This window comes from Eptatretus burgeri, chromosome 17 (assembly GCF_056783735.1).
Source record: "Eptatretus burgeri isolate ZD-2024b chromosome 17, Ebu_testis_v1, whole genome shotgun sequence".
NCBI classification, from domain to species: Eukaryota; Metazoa; Chordata; class Myxini; order Myxiniformes; family Myxinidae; genus Eptatretus; species Eptatretus burgeri.
The window spans coordinates 16209351-16223907 of record NC_140977.1 but is presented as its reverse complement, the minus strand read 5'-3'; the positions used below and the strand labels follow the sequence as shown (position 1 = coordinate 16223907).

Genomic DNA, 14557 nt, shown 5'->3' with positions numbered 1-14557 from the left:
TCCAGAATTTTTCGAGCTTTCCTTTTTCAAGAAGAGTTGACATATTCTGCTTTTGTTTTCCATAATTTGTGGGGAAATCTCTTCTGGTTACTCTCAAACATGTGGTTTTGTTTTCTCCTGTTGTTTGCTTCCATAGTTTTTTACTTTTTTTAAAATCTCCCTTGCTTTCATTACTATTTTGAGTTTGTTTTCAGCACCCAAGCAATCGAAGTCTTTGTCTTTGATTTTGTATTTGTTTTTTATTCTTTGGATTCTTTTTTTTTTAGTTTTGTGCTTCTGTTTCCTTTCCTGAACTCTTGTATCTGACCAACTTCTTTTCTTAGTTGCTTTCTTTGTTTCTCTAATCTCTATTTCAATGATGGGATTTGGCTTCTATTTGTAGGGCCAAGTGTTTTTTTTTTGTTCTTCTGGTGTTGTTTGCCCATTACTTTTTCTTGAATGAATAGTGCTGCTGCGAAACACACGACATTGATTTCTTTCAAAGTGGATGATTGTGAAATCATTTTTTGAATTGAAAGGTTGATCCGCCTCACTAAGATTTTGGTCCATTTGTAATTTTCTATGCGATGGAGTTTTTGTCTCTCTCCAAGTTTTATCATTTTTATCTCTTCCATTTTGTTGGCCAACTCTTCTTCCAATCTTTGCTGCTCTTCATCATCTTCACCCTCCTCCTCTCCCTCATTCTGCTGCTCTGCCTTCTCTTTCTGCCCATCATCATCCGCCTTTTCCACTCAATTCAGCTTCTTCTGTGGCCTGAGTCATCTGGTCCTTGTCTCTGAATCTGTCATTACCTCTCTTTCATGGGGACACCTTCATTCTCTCCTTTTGCCACCTTTAGACTTCCTCTATATTGCGGTTTGGGTTCCCATCTCATTGCACAATCAAAACTTCCTCTCGTGCAACCTCAGCCAAATCCCTGCCATCCCTTTCTTCACCTTCAAGCGAAGATTTACAGTGCCTTCAGAAAGTATTCATGCCCCTTGACTTTTGTCACATTTCTGTGGGGGGTGGGGGGGGGTTGCGGGTAGTTTGATATCACCATAGAGTAGAATGCATAGAGTGGCATGGTCCGTGTCTGAGTAGTTCACCCATCTCGATGTAATAACTCGGGAAACGTTAGCTTAAAAATGGTCATGTTTGAATGTGCACCCTATCTCTGTGTGGTGCTTGGTAATAGTTCGGGAATATTGTGAAGGAAATTGTGCGTATAACCTCGATGTAAACCTCCACTGGGAAGGGGGAGGGGTGGGAGGATACTCGGCGAGAGAAAGGGGTGGAGCTTCGATCGCCTCGAGCAAAGGGAGAAGCCTTTATCGCCTCCCAAGGGGTAGAGATTGGATCGCCCAGAGGGGGGCAGAGTTTTTCATTGCCCTGGGAGAAGAGGGAGGAGCTGAATCGGGCAGTTGGGTTTGAAGAGGCGAGGCACGTCAAAGTCTGAGGAGAATGGATTTGGTCTCAGGAGAATGATTTTGTAAGGAGAAAAATTGTGAGGAGAATTTTTAGGAGGTCATCCTGCCTGCCTCCCTCCACCTGTTTTCGTCACCCTGTGTCTGTTCGTCATCCTGACAGTCTCCTCATCGCCCTGCCCGTTGTCCTTTGTGCCCCTCCTCTTCGCCTGCTCGTGGCTGCTCCGCCCACATTCTTCCACCTGCTCTCCACCACAGCCGAGTTCCCCGTTCTGTCCTTTTCCCGTCAGTGACTGACTCTAGTGTGAGGCGCCTTCGTTTCTTTAGATTTATTTTTAGCTTATCTGGAGTTTACATTCCAGATAAGGTATTGTCATCACGCACCATTCGTCCATCTGTCCGTCCGTCTCCTTTTTTGACTTCGCCGGCCAAACCGCTGGGCCGATCCGGCTGAAATTTGGCAGCAACATTCCTTTCATTACTGGTAACAGGAATTGCAAAGCTTGTTCTGGTCACTTGACTTGAAGTAAGTCAAAATGGCCAACATCATTAATTTTTGAGAAAATCACGTAAATTTCTTCAAAAATCTTTTTCTCCAGACGCACTAATCAGAATGCTACCAAATTTAGGTAACAACATTAGGACAGGGTCTTGATGTTAAATTGGGGAGGCCATACCGATCACATGACCGGAAGTGCGTCAAAATGGCAGTCCTGCAAATTCCTTCCAAAATCTTCTTCTCATCCACCTGTCAGAATGCTACCATATTTGGGTTTCAACATTAGGCCAGGTTAGGGATGTTAAATTGCCTGTCGTTCTGATCACATGACCGGAAGTGTGTAAAAATGGTGGTCCCGCAAATTCCTTCCAAAATAATGTCCTCATCCACCAGTCAGAATGCTACCAAATTTAAGTTGCAACATTAGGATAGGGTCCTGATGCTAAATTATGGAGGTCATGCTGGTCAAGTGACCGGATGTGTGTCACAATGGCTGCCTTATTCAATTTTTGTGAAAGCCATGTAAATTTCTTCAAAAATCTTCTTCTCCAGACCCACCAGTCAGAATCCAACCATATTTGGGTTACAACATTAGATTGCAGAGGTCCTAATATTAAATTGCAGAGGCCATGCCGATAACGTCACCGGAATTGTGTCAAAATAGCGGTCGCGCAAATTCCTTCCAAAATTGTCTTCTCTAGACCCACCAGTCAGAATGCAACCAAATCTGGGTTGTAACATAAGGCGAGGGTAGGGATTTTAATTGTAGTGCAGAAGTCATGCGGATCACATGACCAGAAGTGTGTCAAAATGGCCAAATTGGTTCACTTTTGAGAAAATTGCATAAATTCCTTCATAAATCTTCTTTTCCAGACCCACCAGTCAGAATGCTACCAAAGTTACAACAATAGGATAGGGCCCAGATAAGCTACAGGTCCAGTGGTCCTATTTTTATTCTCATTGTACATAATTATTTATTATCGATTTTGGGTCCCACTTTTTTCTCTATCCCAACCTGACATAGTGTTCCTTTCATCAGGTCAATATTCCCCTGCTTGTTTGTGGTTTCGGGAATGAACACGTTAGTTCGAAAAGAGTCTAATGTTCTCGTGTTTCTCCTCACGATCCGTGCGCATGTTGCCTGCCATTAATTCAGAACGTCTCCACACGAGTTAAGCCATTCGGAACATCGCCTGATTTTAACCTCCCACTGCAATGAGCTCAAGGTTCGTTGAGCCATTGATGCTATCGTATGTACAGTCGAACATGTTTGGGTACTGTGGTGGAATTCAAGAAATCAATTTTCCATTCGGGCAAAGTAGATCGAAAGATAATCTTTAATACGTAATTATGGAGTGGGAACAATGATGGCAAGACATACAATTATCTCCACTAATGGGAGCTACAAGAACTTCCTCCATATAGAAATCAGGAAGAGGTGGGGAGGGATAATTGGGGGGTCGAGGAAGGGGAGGGATGTGTGGGCTGAGAGCACAGCTTGAACTTTCTCATAGATGTTGAATTAAATAATGTTGAGTGCAGGGCAAAAGAGCGGGAGGAGGGCATCCCACCATGGTGATCCACAAGTAACCTCGGCTGGGCCAGCCAGAGTAATGTTAACAAGTCCTTATCAAGACAGGGGAAAGAGCTTGATGTAAACCAGAGGGTGTTCCTTATCGCTCCGGGCAGCAATAACAAACCGCACGAGCAGGCAGAGGTTTCACGCACCGAGCCGTGAAGAGCTAATCGCTATTAATGCAAACAGGCTAATTGTGGGTGGGCTCCAAATCCGAACAGATTATCCACGAACAGACTATGAATCCAATAATAAATGACTGTGTTAAATAACATATAATCAAGGTTGACCAGATTTCATGCAACATCTTCAAGTCATGGGTGCAATTCCTTTCACAGATGCATGTCAACTCAAATGGCAAGCACATTTAATTACGAAGGACAGACAGAGGGTAAGGAGCATTCTCAAAACCCAGCGAGCAAGTATTTATCACCATGGAGGTCCAAAAGGCTGTCGGGAGAAAAGGAAAATGTACTGACAGTCCCTTGACTCCAGTACCAAAGTAAGACCTTATTTTAAGAAAAACACTGGTGATGACATTTGATTGCAAGTTCTAATAAAATAAGTTATGTCGAGATGAATTCAATTATTATTTAGTGATTAAAATATGCAGATGCAGTGATTAACTGAGACGAGAGATGAGAGATTAAATGAGACTACAGTTCTTATTAATGCCCACATTCAGGCAGATTGATTGCAAAATTACTAAAAGTGGAAATCCACTTCGACAGTATGTTTGTCAGAATATTACGAGTATTGTACAGAATCTATTTTTTTTTTTAACAGGTCATGTGATGTTGTATTTACAGGTGGATCCATTGAGTCCCCAAGGGAGACTGCACCTACCTGTAGAAACAGTTCAGACATATGCCAGCAGGACCCACCAACTGAAACGAGCAAGAGGGCTTTTAACAAACAAGACAAAACGAAGAATTCAATGTTTGCCGAGAATAATTTTCGCAAGACTCACAAAGGCAAGAAAGCTGAACATCCATACAAATGCAAAACTTGTGGAAAATTGTTCAATCGTTCGTCCACCCTGAAATCACACTTAATAATTCACAATGAAGAACGCCCATACAAATGCACAAGTTGTGGAAAATCTTTTAGTCGGTCACCCGCCCTGAAAAGGCACATGGCAATTCACAATGGAGAACGCCCGCACAAATGCACAAGTTGTGGAAAATCGTTTAATCAGTCATCAAACCTTAAAACACACATGATGATTCACATTGGAGAACGTCCGTACAAATGTGCAACTTGTGAAAAATCCTTCATTCATTCATCCAGCTTGAAAATGCATCTAAGAATTCACAATGCAGAACGCCCATACAAGTGCACAATTTGTGGAAAATCTTTTAATCGCTCAACCGCCCTGAAAAGGCATATGGCAGTTCACAATGGAGAACGCCCATACAAATGCACAAGTTGTGGAAAATCGTTTAATCAGTCATCAAACCTTAAAACACACATGATGATTCACATTGGAGAACGTCCGTACAAATGTACAACTTGTGAAAAATCCTTCATTCATTCATCCATCCTTAAATCACACATGACAATTCACAATGGACAATGCCCGTACAAATGCACCGTTTGTGGAAAATCTTTTACTCGGTCATCCAACCTTAAAACACACATGATGATTCACAATGGAGAACACCCATACAAATGCACAAGTTGTGGAAAATCTTTTAATCAGTCATACAGCCTTAAAGCACACATGATAATTCACAATGGAGAACACCCATACAAATGCTCGATATGTGGAAAATCTTTTAATCAGTCGTACAACCTTAAATCACACACGATAATTCACAATGGAGAACGCCCATACAAATGCACTGTTTGTGGAAAATCTTTTATTTGGTCATGTCACCTTAAAAGACACATGATGATTCACAATGGAGAATGCCCATACGAGTGCACAAATTGCGGAAAATCTTTTAATCGGTCATCAACCCTTAAAATACACATGACAATTCACAATGGTGATCGCCCATACAAATGTACAGATTGCGGAAAATCTTTTAATCGGTCACCCGCCCTGAAAAGACATATGACAAATCACAACGGTAAACGCCCCTACAAATGCACAACTTGTGGGAAATCTTTTAATCGGTCATCCACCCTTAAATCGCATGTGACAATTCACAATGATGAACGCCCATACAAATGCTTAAGTTGTGGAAAATCTTTTAATCGATCATCCACCCTGAACACGCACATGGCAATTCACAATGGAGAACGCCCATACAAATGCACAGTTTGTGTAAAATCTTTTATTCGACCATCCACCCTTAAAACGCACATGAGAATTCACAATGGTAAACCGTTAGGGTTAGGAGAACATGTCCTTTTTTCTCAAGATTGAGCAGAGTATAATATTCTCTGAACTCTCTCGTTACCCTCACCAGAGTAGAGGGTATTGCATTTGGGTCCGTTTGTCCGTTTGTCTGCACAGAACTTTAGTGTTTTTCTCTGCAACTGCTTGTTGGATTAAGATGAATTTTCACCACAGGTGCACCTTCAGTTCATGTAGAATGTTTTAATGGTAATTATGATGTCACAGTTCACGTGGTGTTGCAGCCCTATTGAAAAAAGGAAAAAAACTTGGACCTCTATATCTCCGAACCCTCTCCAGGAAAAATATTGAAACTTGGCACCTGACAAGTACTCCACATGGGGAATAAGTGTGTTTTTTATGATGTCATAATTGCATACATGTAACTCTACATCTGATCAGTATGAAAATTTTTGAGGGTCATCTAGGGATAAATTGATCCACCAAAAAAAACTGATGTCATAGGTCACGTGGTTCGGCAGCCATATTATTATTATGCTTTAAACTTTCAGAAATCCTCTACTTTGAAACAGCTGAACAGATTGAGGTGAAACTTTACACATATGACTGCCTATCCATGATAAACAAAGCGTTCGCACATATGACATCATCGTTCCTCATCATCGCACATATGACATCATCATCGTATGAAGAGGATAATTTGGCAGCCATATTGGATTTACCCTAAAACCCATAAAAATCTTCTTCTCCAGAATGGCTGGACAGATCGAGGGGAAACTTCACACAAATGTTCCCCAAGCATTGTGGCTACTAGAGTATTCAGGAGTAATTGATGTATCACATGGTTTGGCAGCCATATTGGATTGAGCAAAACTCTTTTCACAACTTTCTTTTGAACCGCTTCATCGATCTTCGGGAAACTTTACAATTTCACAGAGATTAGGAATACATGTTTTAAATTTCAACCTGATCGGATGCATGGTCTGGCAGCCTGAATTGTTCAACTTTTTAATCTTGGTTCTTTTTTTGATGCAGGTTCATTTTGATATATATATATATATATATATATATATATATATATATATATATATATATATATTTTTTTTTTTTAACAAGGTTCACTTGGCTGTGCCTCTGGGTTTGAGGGTAGAGAAGTAGCAGCTGCAACCTGAATCTTATCCAGATTCCTCCTGATGACTTTATCTTTGCTTTTTGCTTGTTTGAGGTCCTTCTGATGACTCCACTGCAGAACTGTACCTATTTGGTCTTCCATTTGATTCTTCTTCTTGTGTATGGCAGCTTGGCTGCCGGGTAGCTGTCATTTATTAGAAGTGTGGCTGTGCCACTGATGCTGTGCCCCTTTGCCAGTACACTGATACTCATTTTGTTGACCTCTTAAGTAGGACAGGCTGAGTCAACCCCACCTTGTGCTAATTCAGCGGCCAACGGGGCTCAAACTCAGGACCCGAAGAGCCAAAGCCGCTAAGCCAACACCAGGCTTGTCCATTTGATTTTAATTGAATTTATTTTAATCCCATTCTGAATTCAATTGAATAATAATAAGAGTCATGGGTTCGGGTCAAGTGTCCAATTAAAGTGGTGCTTCATCAAAGCGGGACATCTTGGTATCCAGTCATCACTGCCATCATTTATAAAGTGTCAGTTCTAGTTATGTCTATTATTAATTACGTAACACAAAACCACACAAACACCACACAATACAAGTCCTGGTGACAGTCTGGAATCACTGATTGCTCTTTTTCTTGTTTAGCTATTTAAATGGAATGGAATGTGACACAAGATTGCTGATGTATGTGACATAAGACTGCCTGCATTTAATAAAAGGTCCTTTTCCCAGACCTGCTGGATTGAAGCATGAGACTTGGCACAAATTATGTCACTTTATCTGATCCACAATCACTTTATCTGGTTCCTCCACTGAGTGACCTGGTTTACCAGAAATCCAAGATGGCCACCTAAAACACAAATGTGTCTATTTTGGCTGGTATTGGAGCTAAAATATCACACGAATTTGCAAAATATGTATTTGGGGGAATGACAAACATATATATATATATATATATATATATATATATATATATATGTATATGTATATATATGTATATGTATATATATGTATATGTATATATATGTATATGTATATATATATGTATATGTATATATATATATATATATATATATGTATATGTATATGTATATGTATATGTATATATATATATATGTATATGTATATATATATGTATATGTATATATATATATGTATATATATATATATATATATATATATATATATATATATATATATATATATTGTTGCGGGCCAGGGGTCAGGTGAGAAGACTCCGACTACGAGAAAGCTGACACAAGAATGTGTCTCCCTGTCTTCTTCTTCTTCTTTCGGCTCACTCCAGTTAGGGGTCGCCACAGCGGATCAACCGTCTCCATTTCGCTCTATCCTCCACATCTTCCATTGACACTCCAACCACGCGCATGTCCGCCCTCACCGTATCCATGAACATCTTCTTTGGCCTTCCTCTTCTCCTCCTGCCTGGCGGCTCCATCTTCAACATCCTTCTCCCGATATACTCCGCTTCCCTCCTGAGCACATGTCCAAACCATCTCAATCTCGCCTCTCTCACTTTGTCTCCAAACCGTCCTACCTGCGCTGTCCCTCTAATATACTCATTCCTTATCCTGTCCATCCTCGTCACTCCCAACGAGAATCGCAGCATCTTTAACTCTGCCACCTCCAGCTCCGCTTCCATTCTTTTTGTTAGTGCCACCGCCCCCAAACCAAACAACATAGCTGGTCTCACTACCGTCTTATATACTTTCCCCTTCACTCTTAAAGCTCCCCTTCTGTCACAAATCACTCCTGCAACTCTTCTCCACCCACTCCATCCTGCCTGCACTCTCTTTTTCACTTCTCTCCCACACTCTCCGTTACTTTGGACAGTTGATCCCAAGTATTTAAACCCATCCACCTTCCCCACCTCAACTCCTTGCAACCGCACCATACCACCACCCTCCCTCTCATTTACGCACATGTACTCCGTCTTACTCCGACTGACTATCATTCCCCTTCCCTCCAGTGCATACCTCCACCTCTCGAGGCTCGCCTCAGCCTGCTCCCTACTCTCCCTACAGATCATGATGTCATCCGCGAACATCATAGTCCATGGGGACTCCAGTCTGATCTCGTCCGTCAACCTGTCCATCACCATTGCAAACAGGAAAGGGCTCAGAGTCGATCCTTGGTGCAATCCCACTTTTACCTTAAACCAGTCCGTCATTCCTACCGCACACCTCACCGCTCTCACACTGTCCTCGTACATATCCTGTACGATCCTCACATACTTCTCCACCACTCCCGACTTCCTCATACAATGCCACAACTCCTCTCTTGGCACCCTATCATAAGCTTTCTCTAAATCCACAAACACACAATGTAACTCCTTCTGGCCTTCCCTATACTTCTCCATCAACATTCTCAAAGCAAACATCGCATCAGTGGTGCTCTTTCCTGGCATAAACCCATATTGCTGCTCACAGATCATCACCTCTCCTCTCAACCTAGCTTCCACTACTCTTTCCCACAACTTCATGGTGTGGCTTAACAACTTTATCCCTCTGTAATTTCCACAGCTCTGCACATCACCCTTATTCTTGAAAATCGGAACCAGTACACTTAATCTCCACTCCTCCGGCATCCTCTCACTTTCCAAGACTTTATTAAACAATCTGGTTAACAACCCCACTGCCATCTCTCCTAAGCACTTTCATGCCTCCACTGATATACCATCTGGGCCAACCGCCTTTCCACTTTTCATCTTCTTCATAGCAGTCCTCACTTCATCCTTACTGATCCACCCCACTTCCAGATTCATTATCTCCACCTCTTCCAACCTTATCTCTCATATTCTTCATTCATCAGCTCCTCAAAGTACTCCATCCACCTTCTCAACACACTCTCCTTGCTCGTCAGCACATTCCCATTTGCGTCCTTTATCACCCGAACCTGCAGCACATCCTTCCCAGCTCGGTCCCTCTGTCTTGCCAATCGGTAGAAATCCTTTTCCCCTTCTTTTGTATCCAACTTCTCATACAGCTCGTCATATGCCTTTTCCTTGGCCTTTGCCACCTTTCTTTTTGCCTTTCGCCACCACTCCTTGTACTCCTGCCTACTTTCTTCATCTCTCTGACTATCCCACTTCTTTTTCGCCAACTCCTTCTTTCTTATACTTTCCTGTACTTCCTCATTCCACCACCAAGTCTCCTTATCTTCCTTTCTCTGTCCAGATGTCACACCAAGTACCTTCCTAGCTATCTCCCTCACAACTTCTGCTGTCGTTGCCCAATCATCCCACCCATCTTTACCACCATCCAACGCCTGTCTCACCTCCTCCCTAAATTTCACGTAACAGTCTTCCTCCTTCAGCTTCCACCATCTGGTCCTTGGTTCAGCCCTCACTCTCTTCCTCAACCTCACCTCTAAAGTCATCCTTCAGACCACCAATCGATGCTGTCGAGCTACACTCTCCCCTGCCACCACCTTACAGTCACTAATCTCTTTCAGGTTGCATCTCCTGCTTAAGATGTAATCCACCTGTGTGCACTTTCCTCCACTCTTGTATGTCACCCTGTGTTCCTCCTTCTTCTTGAAATACGTATTTACCACTGCCATTTCCATTCTTTTTGCAAACTCTACCACCATTTGCCCTTCCACATTTCTCTTGTTGAGACCGTACCTACCCATCACCTCCTCATCCTCTTTAGTCCCTTCCCCAACATGCCCATTGAAATCTGCTCCAATCACCACTCTTTCATCCTTGGATACTCTCTCCACCGCTTCATCTAACTCACTCCAGAAATCTTCTTTATACTCCATCTCACACCCCATATGTGGGGCATATGCACTGATGACATTCATCATCACCCCTTCAATTTCCAACTTCACACTCATCACTCGGTCAGACACTCTCCTCACCTACAATACCCTCTTGACATAATCTTCCTTCAGGATTACCCCGACACCATTTCTCCTCCCATCCACACCATGGTAGAACAGTTTGAAACCACCTCCAATGCTCCTAGCCTTACTCCCCATCCACTTGGTCTCTTGTACACACAGTATGTCCACCTTTCTTCTCTCCATCATATCAGCCAACTCTCGCCCTTTGCCAGTCATCGTCCCAACATTCAGAGTTCCAATTCTCACCTGCACACTTCTACCCTTCCCCCTCTCCCACTGCCTCCGGACTCGCCTTCCCCGTCTCCTTCTCCTCCTTCGCCTAGCAGTAGCACAATTTCCACTGGTACCCTGCTGACCACCGGTACCGGTGGCGGTCGTTGGTAACCCGGGCCTCGACCGATCCGGTATGGAAATTAGTTTTGTTGTCCGCATAATGATTTGGCATAGGTTTTTACGCCGGATGCCCTTCCTGATGCAACCCTGGTCGCCTCTTACGACACACAGGGATATGGTACACCTATTCTAACCGGGGCATACACCGGGCCCAGTACAACTGGTACTCATTTCGCCGATCTTGGAAGGATGGCAGGCTGAGTCAACCCCCTGGTGTTTTCGCCTTGGTTTATATATACATAATATAAACCATAAATTCTAGCATGCTCAAGAGGCTGTTAGGTCAAAACGAAACATCCCAGATGATTTCAAAATAAAAAAAATTTGTGCGTGTTGTGTTTTAAAATAACATGAAGTGTGTTAAAATAATGTTTTAAAATAACGTGGTTTTGAAATAATGTTTTAAAATAACGTGAAGTGTGTTACAATAATGTTTTTCAATAACATGAAGTGTGTTAAAATAATGTTTTAAAATAAAGTGAAGTGTGTTAAAATAATGTTTTAAAATAACGTGAAGTGTGTTAAAATAATGATTTAAAATAACATGGTGTGTAAAAATAATGTTTCAAAATAACGTGAAGTGTGTTAAAATAATGATTTAAAATAACATCGTGTGTAAAAATAATGTTTCAAAATAACATGAAGTGTGTTAAAATATTATTTTAAAATAACATGGTGTGTTAAAATAATGTTTTAAAATAACATGAAGTGTGTGTCTCCCTGTCTAACATGCTTTCCTAAGAGTTGCAATTTGGTGCCTCCTAAGAGGGGGGGGGGGGGTGGGAGCTATCTCGGCTCCCACCAGACTCCCCGGAATTGTAGGCCGTCGCGCACGGATAATTCCGTAACGTGGCGGTTCGCTTAACCAACCGTGGACGCCAATAACTCAACCACGTGACTTAGGGTCCTCCATATAGTTAATCCGGTTACCTAAAAATAGCCACGTGATTGAATTACCGGGGAACATGCCCTCGGTACGCCTTGTCCGAACCAGATCACTCTACCGGACCGAATCACTTTACCGAATCGGATGCAGCCGAGCAACACTGCTAAGGACGTACCAGCTAAAAGGAATAGATTGTTGGGAACAAAGTCCCAGCTAAGCTAGGATTCAGACCATGCTGGATCAATGGAAGAAAATACAAAAACGAGCAGGGAACATTTCTAATAGCAATCTATTAACAATGGGCGAGGTCGAGACCATGGGTATGAAGGAGGGGCTTGAGTTGGGAGGGTGGAGTCAGGATCGTGTGAGTGGAGAAGAGGATAAATGACAGAAGAGGAGGAGGATAAGGCATATTTATAGAAATATCAAGGCATATTTATGTCCAATAAATGACAAGAGGAGGAGGAGCCCAGTGATGACGACAGAAGGTGGAGTCAAGGTCCAGTTTGAGCGGAAGGCGAGGCAGGGCAGCAGAGAGAAAGCGAATGGACCTGCTCCGACCTTTATAGGCCCCGCGGAACGGGGCGGGGGGCCACCCCGAAACTCGGTGACTCACCCAAATCGGGTGCTCTGATTGGCCCCGACCCCCTGCACGGCCTGGCCGTGATGGCCGGAAACTGCAACATTCTATTTCCAGCAAGATGACCCTACGCCGTAAGGATGTCCTGCTCTGATCTCACGACATGATACGAATCGCCCACACCGAACTTCGCACCATGAATCACCTTGCAAGAATCCCCCGACCATGCTCTGATGACCGGCGGAGGGCAGTGTCGGTCTCGGGCACCCTGACCAGCGCTGGCCAATGCGCCCACTCGGTGTGTGCTAACAACATGCTTCCGCCCGAACGCAGCTTCGCTGGCCGTAGAGGCGAGAAGGTAAGATGTTATGGCGAACCCATGCACAGACAGTAAGATGTGTTCATTCGGGCCCGGCTCTGTATGATAAGTGTCGCGAGCGGCGCACGGGTCTGCCTTCGAGCACATTCCGTACAGTGCGCATAGATCCACCATTACGCATGTGGCCAGCGCTCGCGTTTGCCCGATTCTGCTATTGATTGCACGGGACGAAACCCGATTGATAGAATTAGTCCAGAAATGGGATGAAAGGAACGCGCCGCTTGTGCCTTGCACACTCGCATCCCATGCAATGTGGTGTGGGGTTACCTTTCTATTATTGACCTTGGTACGTGTTCTGTGCAGCATGGGCGTCGTGCTGGGTGTGTTTCCTGTGTTGTGGAAAATGCCATCGGGTGGAAATTACCGCTGCGAGTGCGTTTAGCAGGCTGTGTTTTGTACGGAGGGTTGTGGGTGTAATGCCTGCTTGGCCTTTGCCGAGGACCCATCTCACAGCGCAGGGTGCACGTGGCTCAGATTTACCTCAATAATAATCAGAAAAGAAGAGTAGAAATGAAATGAAGAAGAAATGATGTAAGCAAACCTAGCTATGAGATCATCGCAACGCACGCCCCTGTTGTCCCGCTAGACAAAAGGGAAGGGACTATCTATACATATATTAATGGAATAACTGTCTTGGGACGACTATCTGTTGGATGCATGCGTTTCCGAGAACCGCAACAATATACATTCCAAGACCAATACATTGATGTTTTATATGACAATCAAAGATGGCCACCATTGTTGATGATATATATCAAAAGTATTAATATCTCGATCTTCAGTTGGACTGAAATGTTCACAAGAGCACGAATAATACGATTTGCTGGTCGTAGAACACTGACATAGCACTCTTTCAATGAAGTTTCCATCATGCAACAAGTGATAATTCAAGATGGCGGCCAAAATGAACATCAAAGTGTGCACGTCTATTCATTTTGAGATTGTGATTTATGTACATGTACATTGCGATATGATATGAACATCATTAAATAGTTGACTTGGTGAGGATTCATTGATACTATTTTATCTTCAGGGTCAAACCTGAAATACAATTCTGACCAAATCAAGTCACGTTATAGATCATGTACTTCGATCTATGATAGCCTCGTTTACATACCTTACACGACTACCTAATGCTGTAATTCTACACATCGTTCTTGCACATCAGAAGACTTCGCAACTAAATGCCAAGTGACAATCACAGGTTTATTATGCACAGTTTCCATGAGACTGGCATCGGGCTGTCTACTCCAGTCGGTTGTTCTTGCAGACACACACTTACGTGTACACAGGGGCTCAGTCTTACATCCACATTTTATCAGTTCCCTCCAGTGTTTTGTTGTTTTGGGAGTCTCATCCACAATAGTTTCCAGCTGTCCTCAGATTTTGTCCAGCCAAAGGCTTTTTAAAGGAAAAAAGTAAACAATGTCGAGGCTCGTATCAGAGCAAACACACAACATATAATAAGGGGAGCAGGAGACAAGGGGGATGGAAGAGAGAAGCACAAAACAGTGGGGAGTAGACACATGAGGAGATCTGT

General features: G+C 43.0%; 1 protein-coding gene across 1 annotated transcript in view; it reads left to right on the top strand.

The window, feature by feature from the left end:
• LOC147009398 (uncharacterized) overlaps positions 1 to 14557 on the top strand; it is a 97964-nt gene that overhangs the window by 69420 nt on the left and 13987 nt on the right. The window contains 1 exon segment of the mRNA XM_085862190.1: positions 4291 to 5808. Within this exon segment, the coding sequence (XP_085718316.1) occupies positions 4291 to 5808 (1518 nt within the window).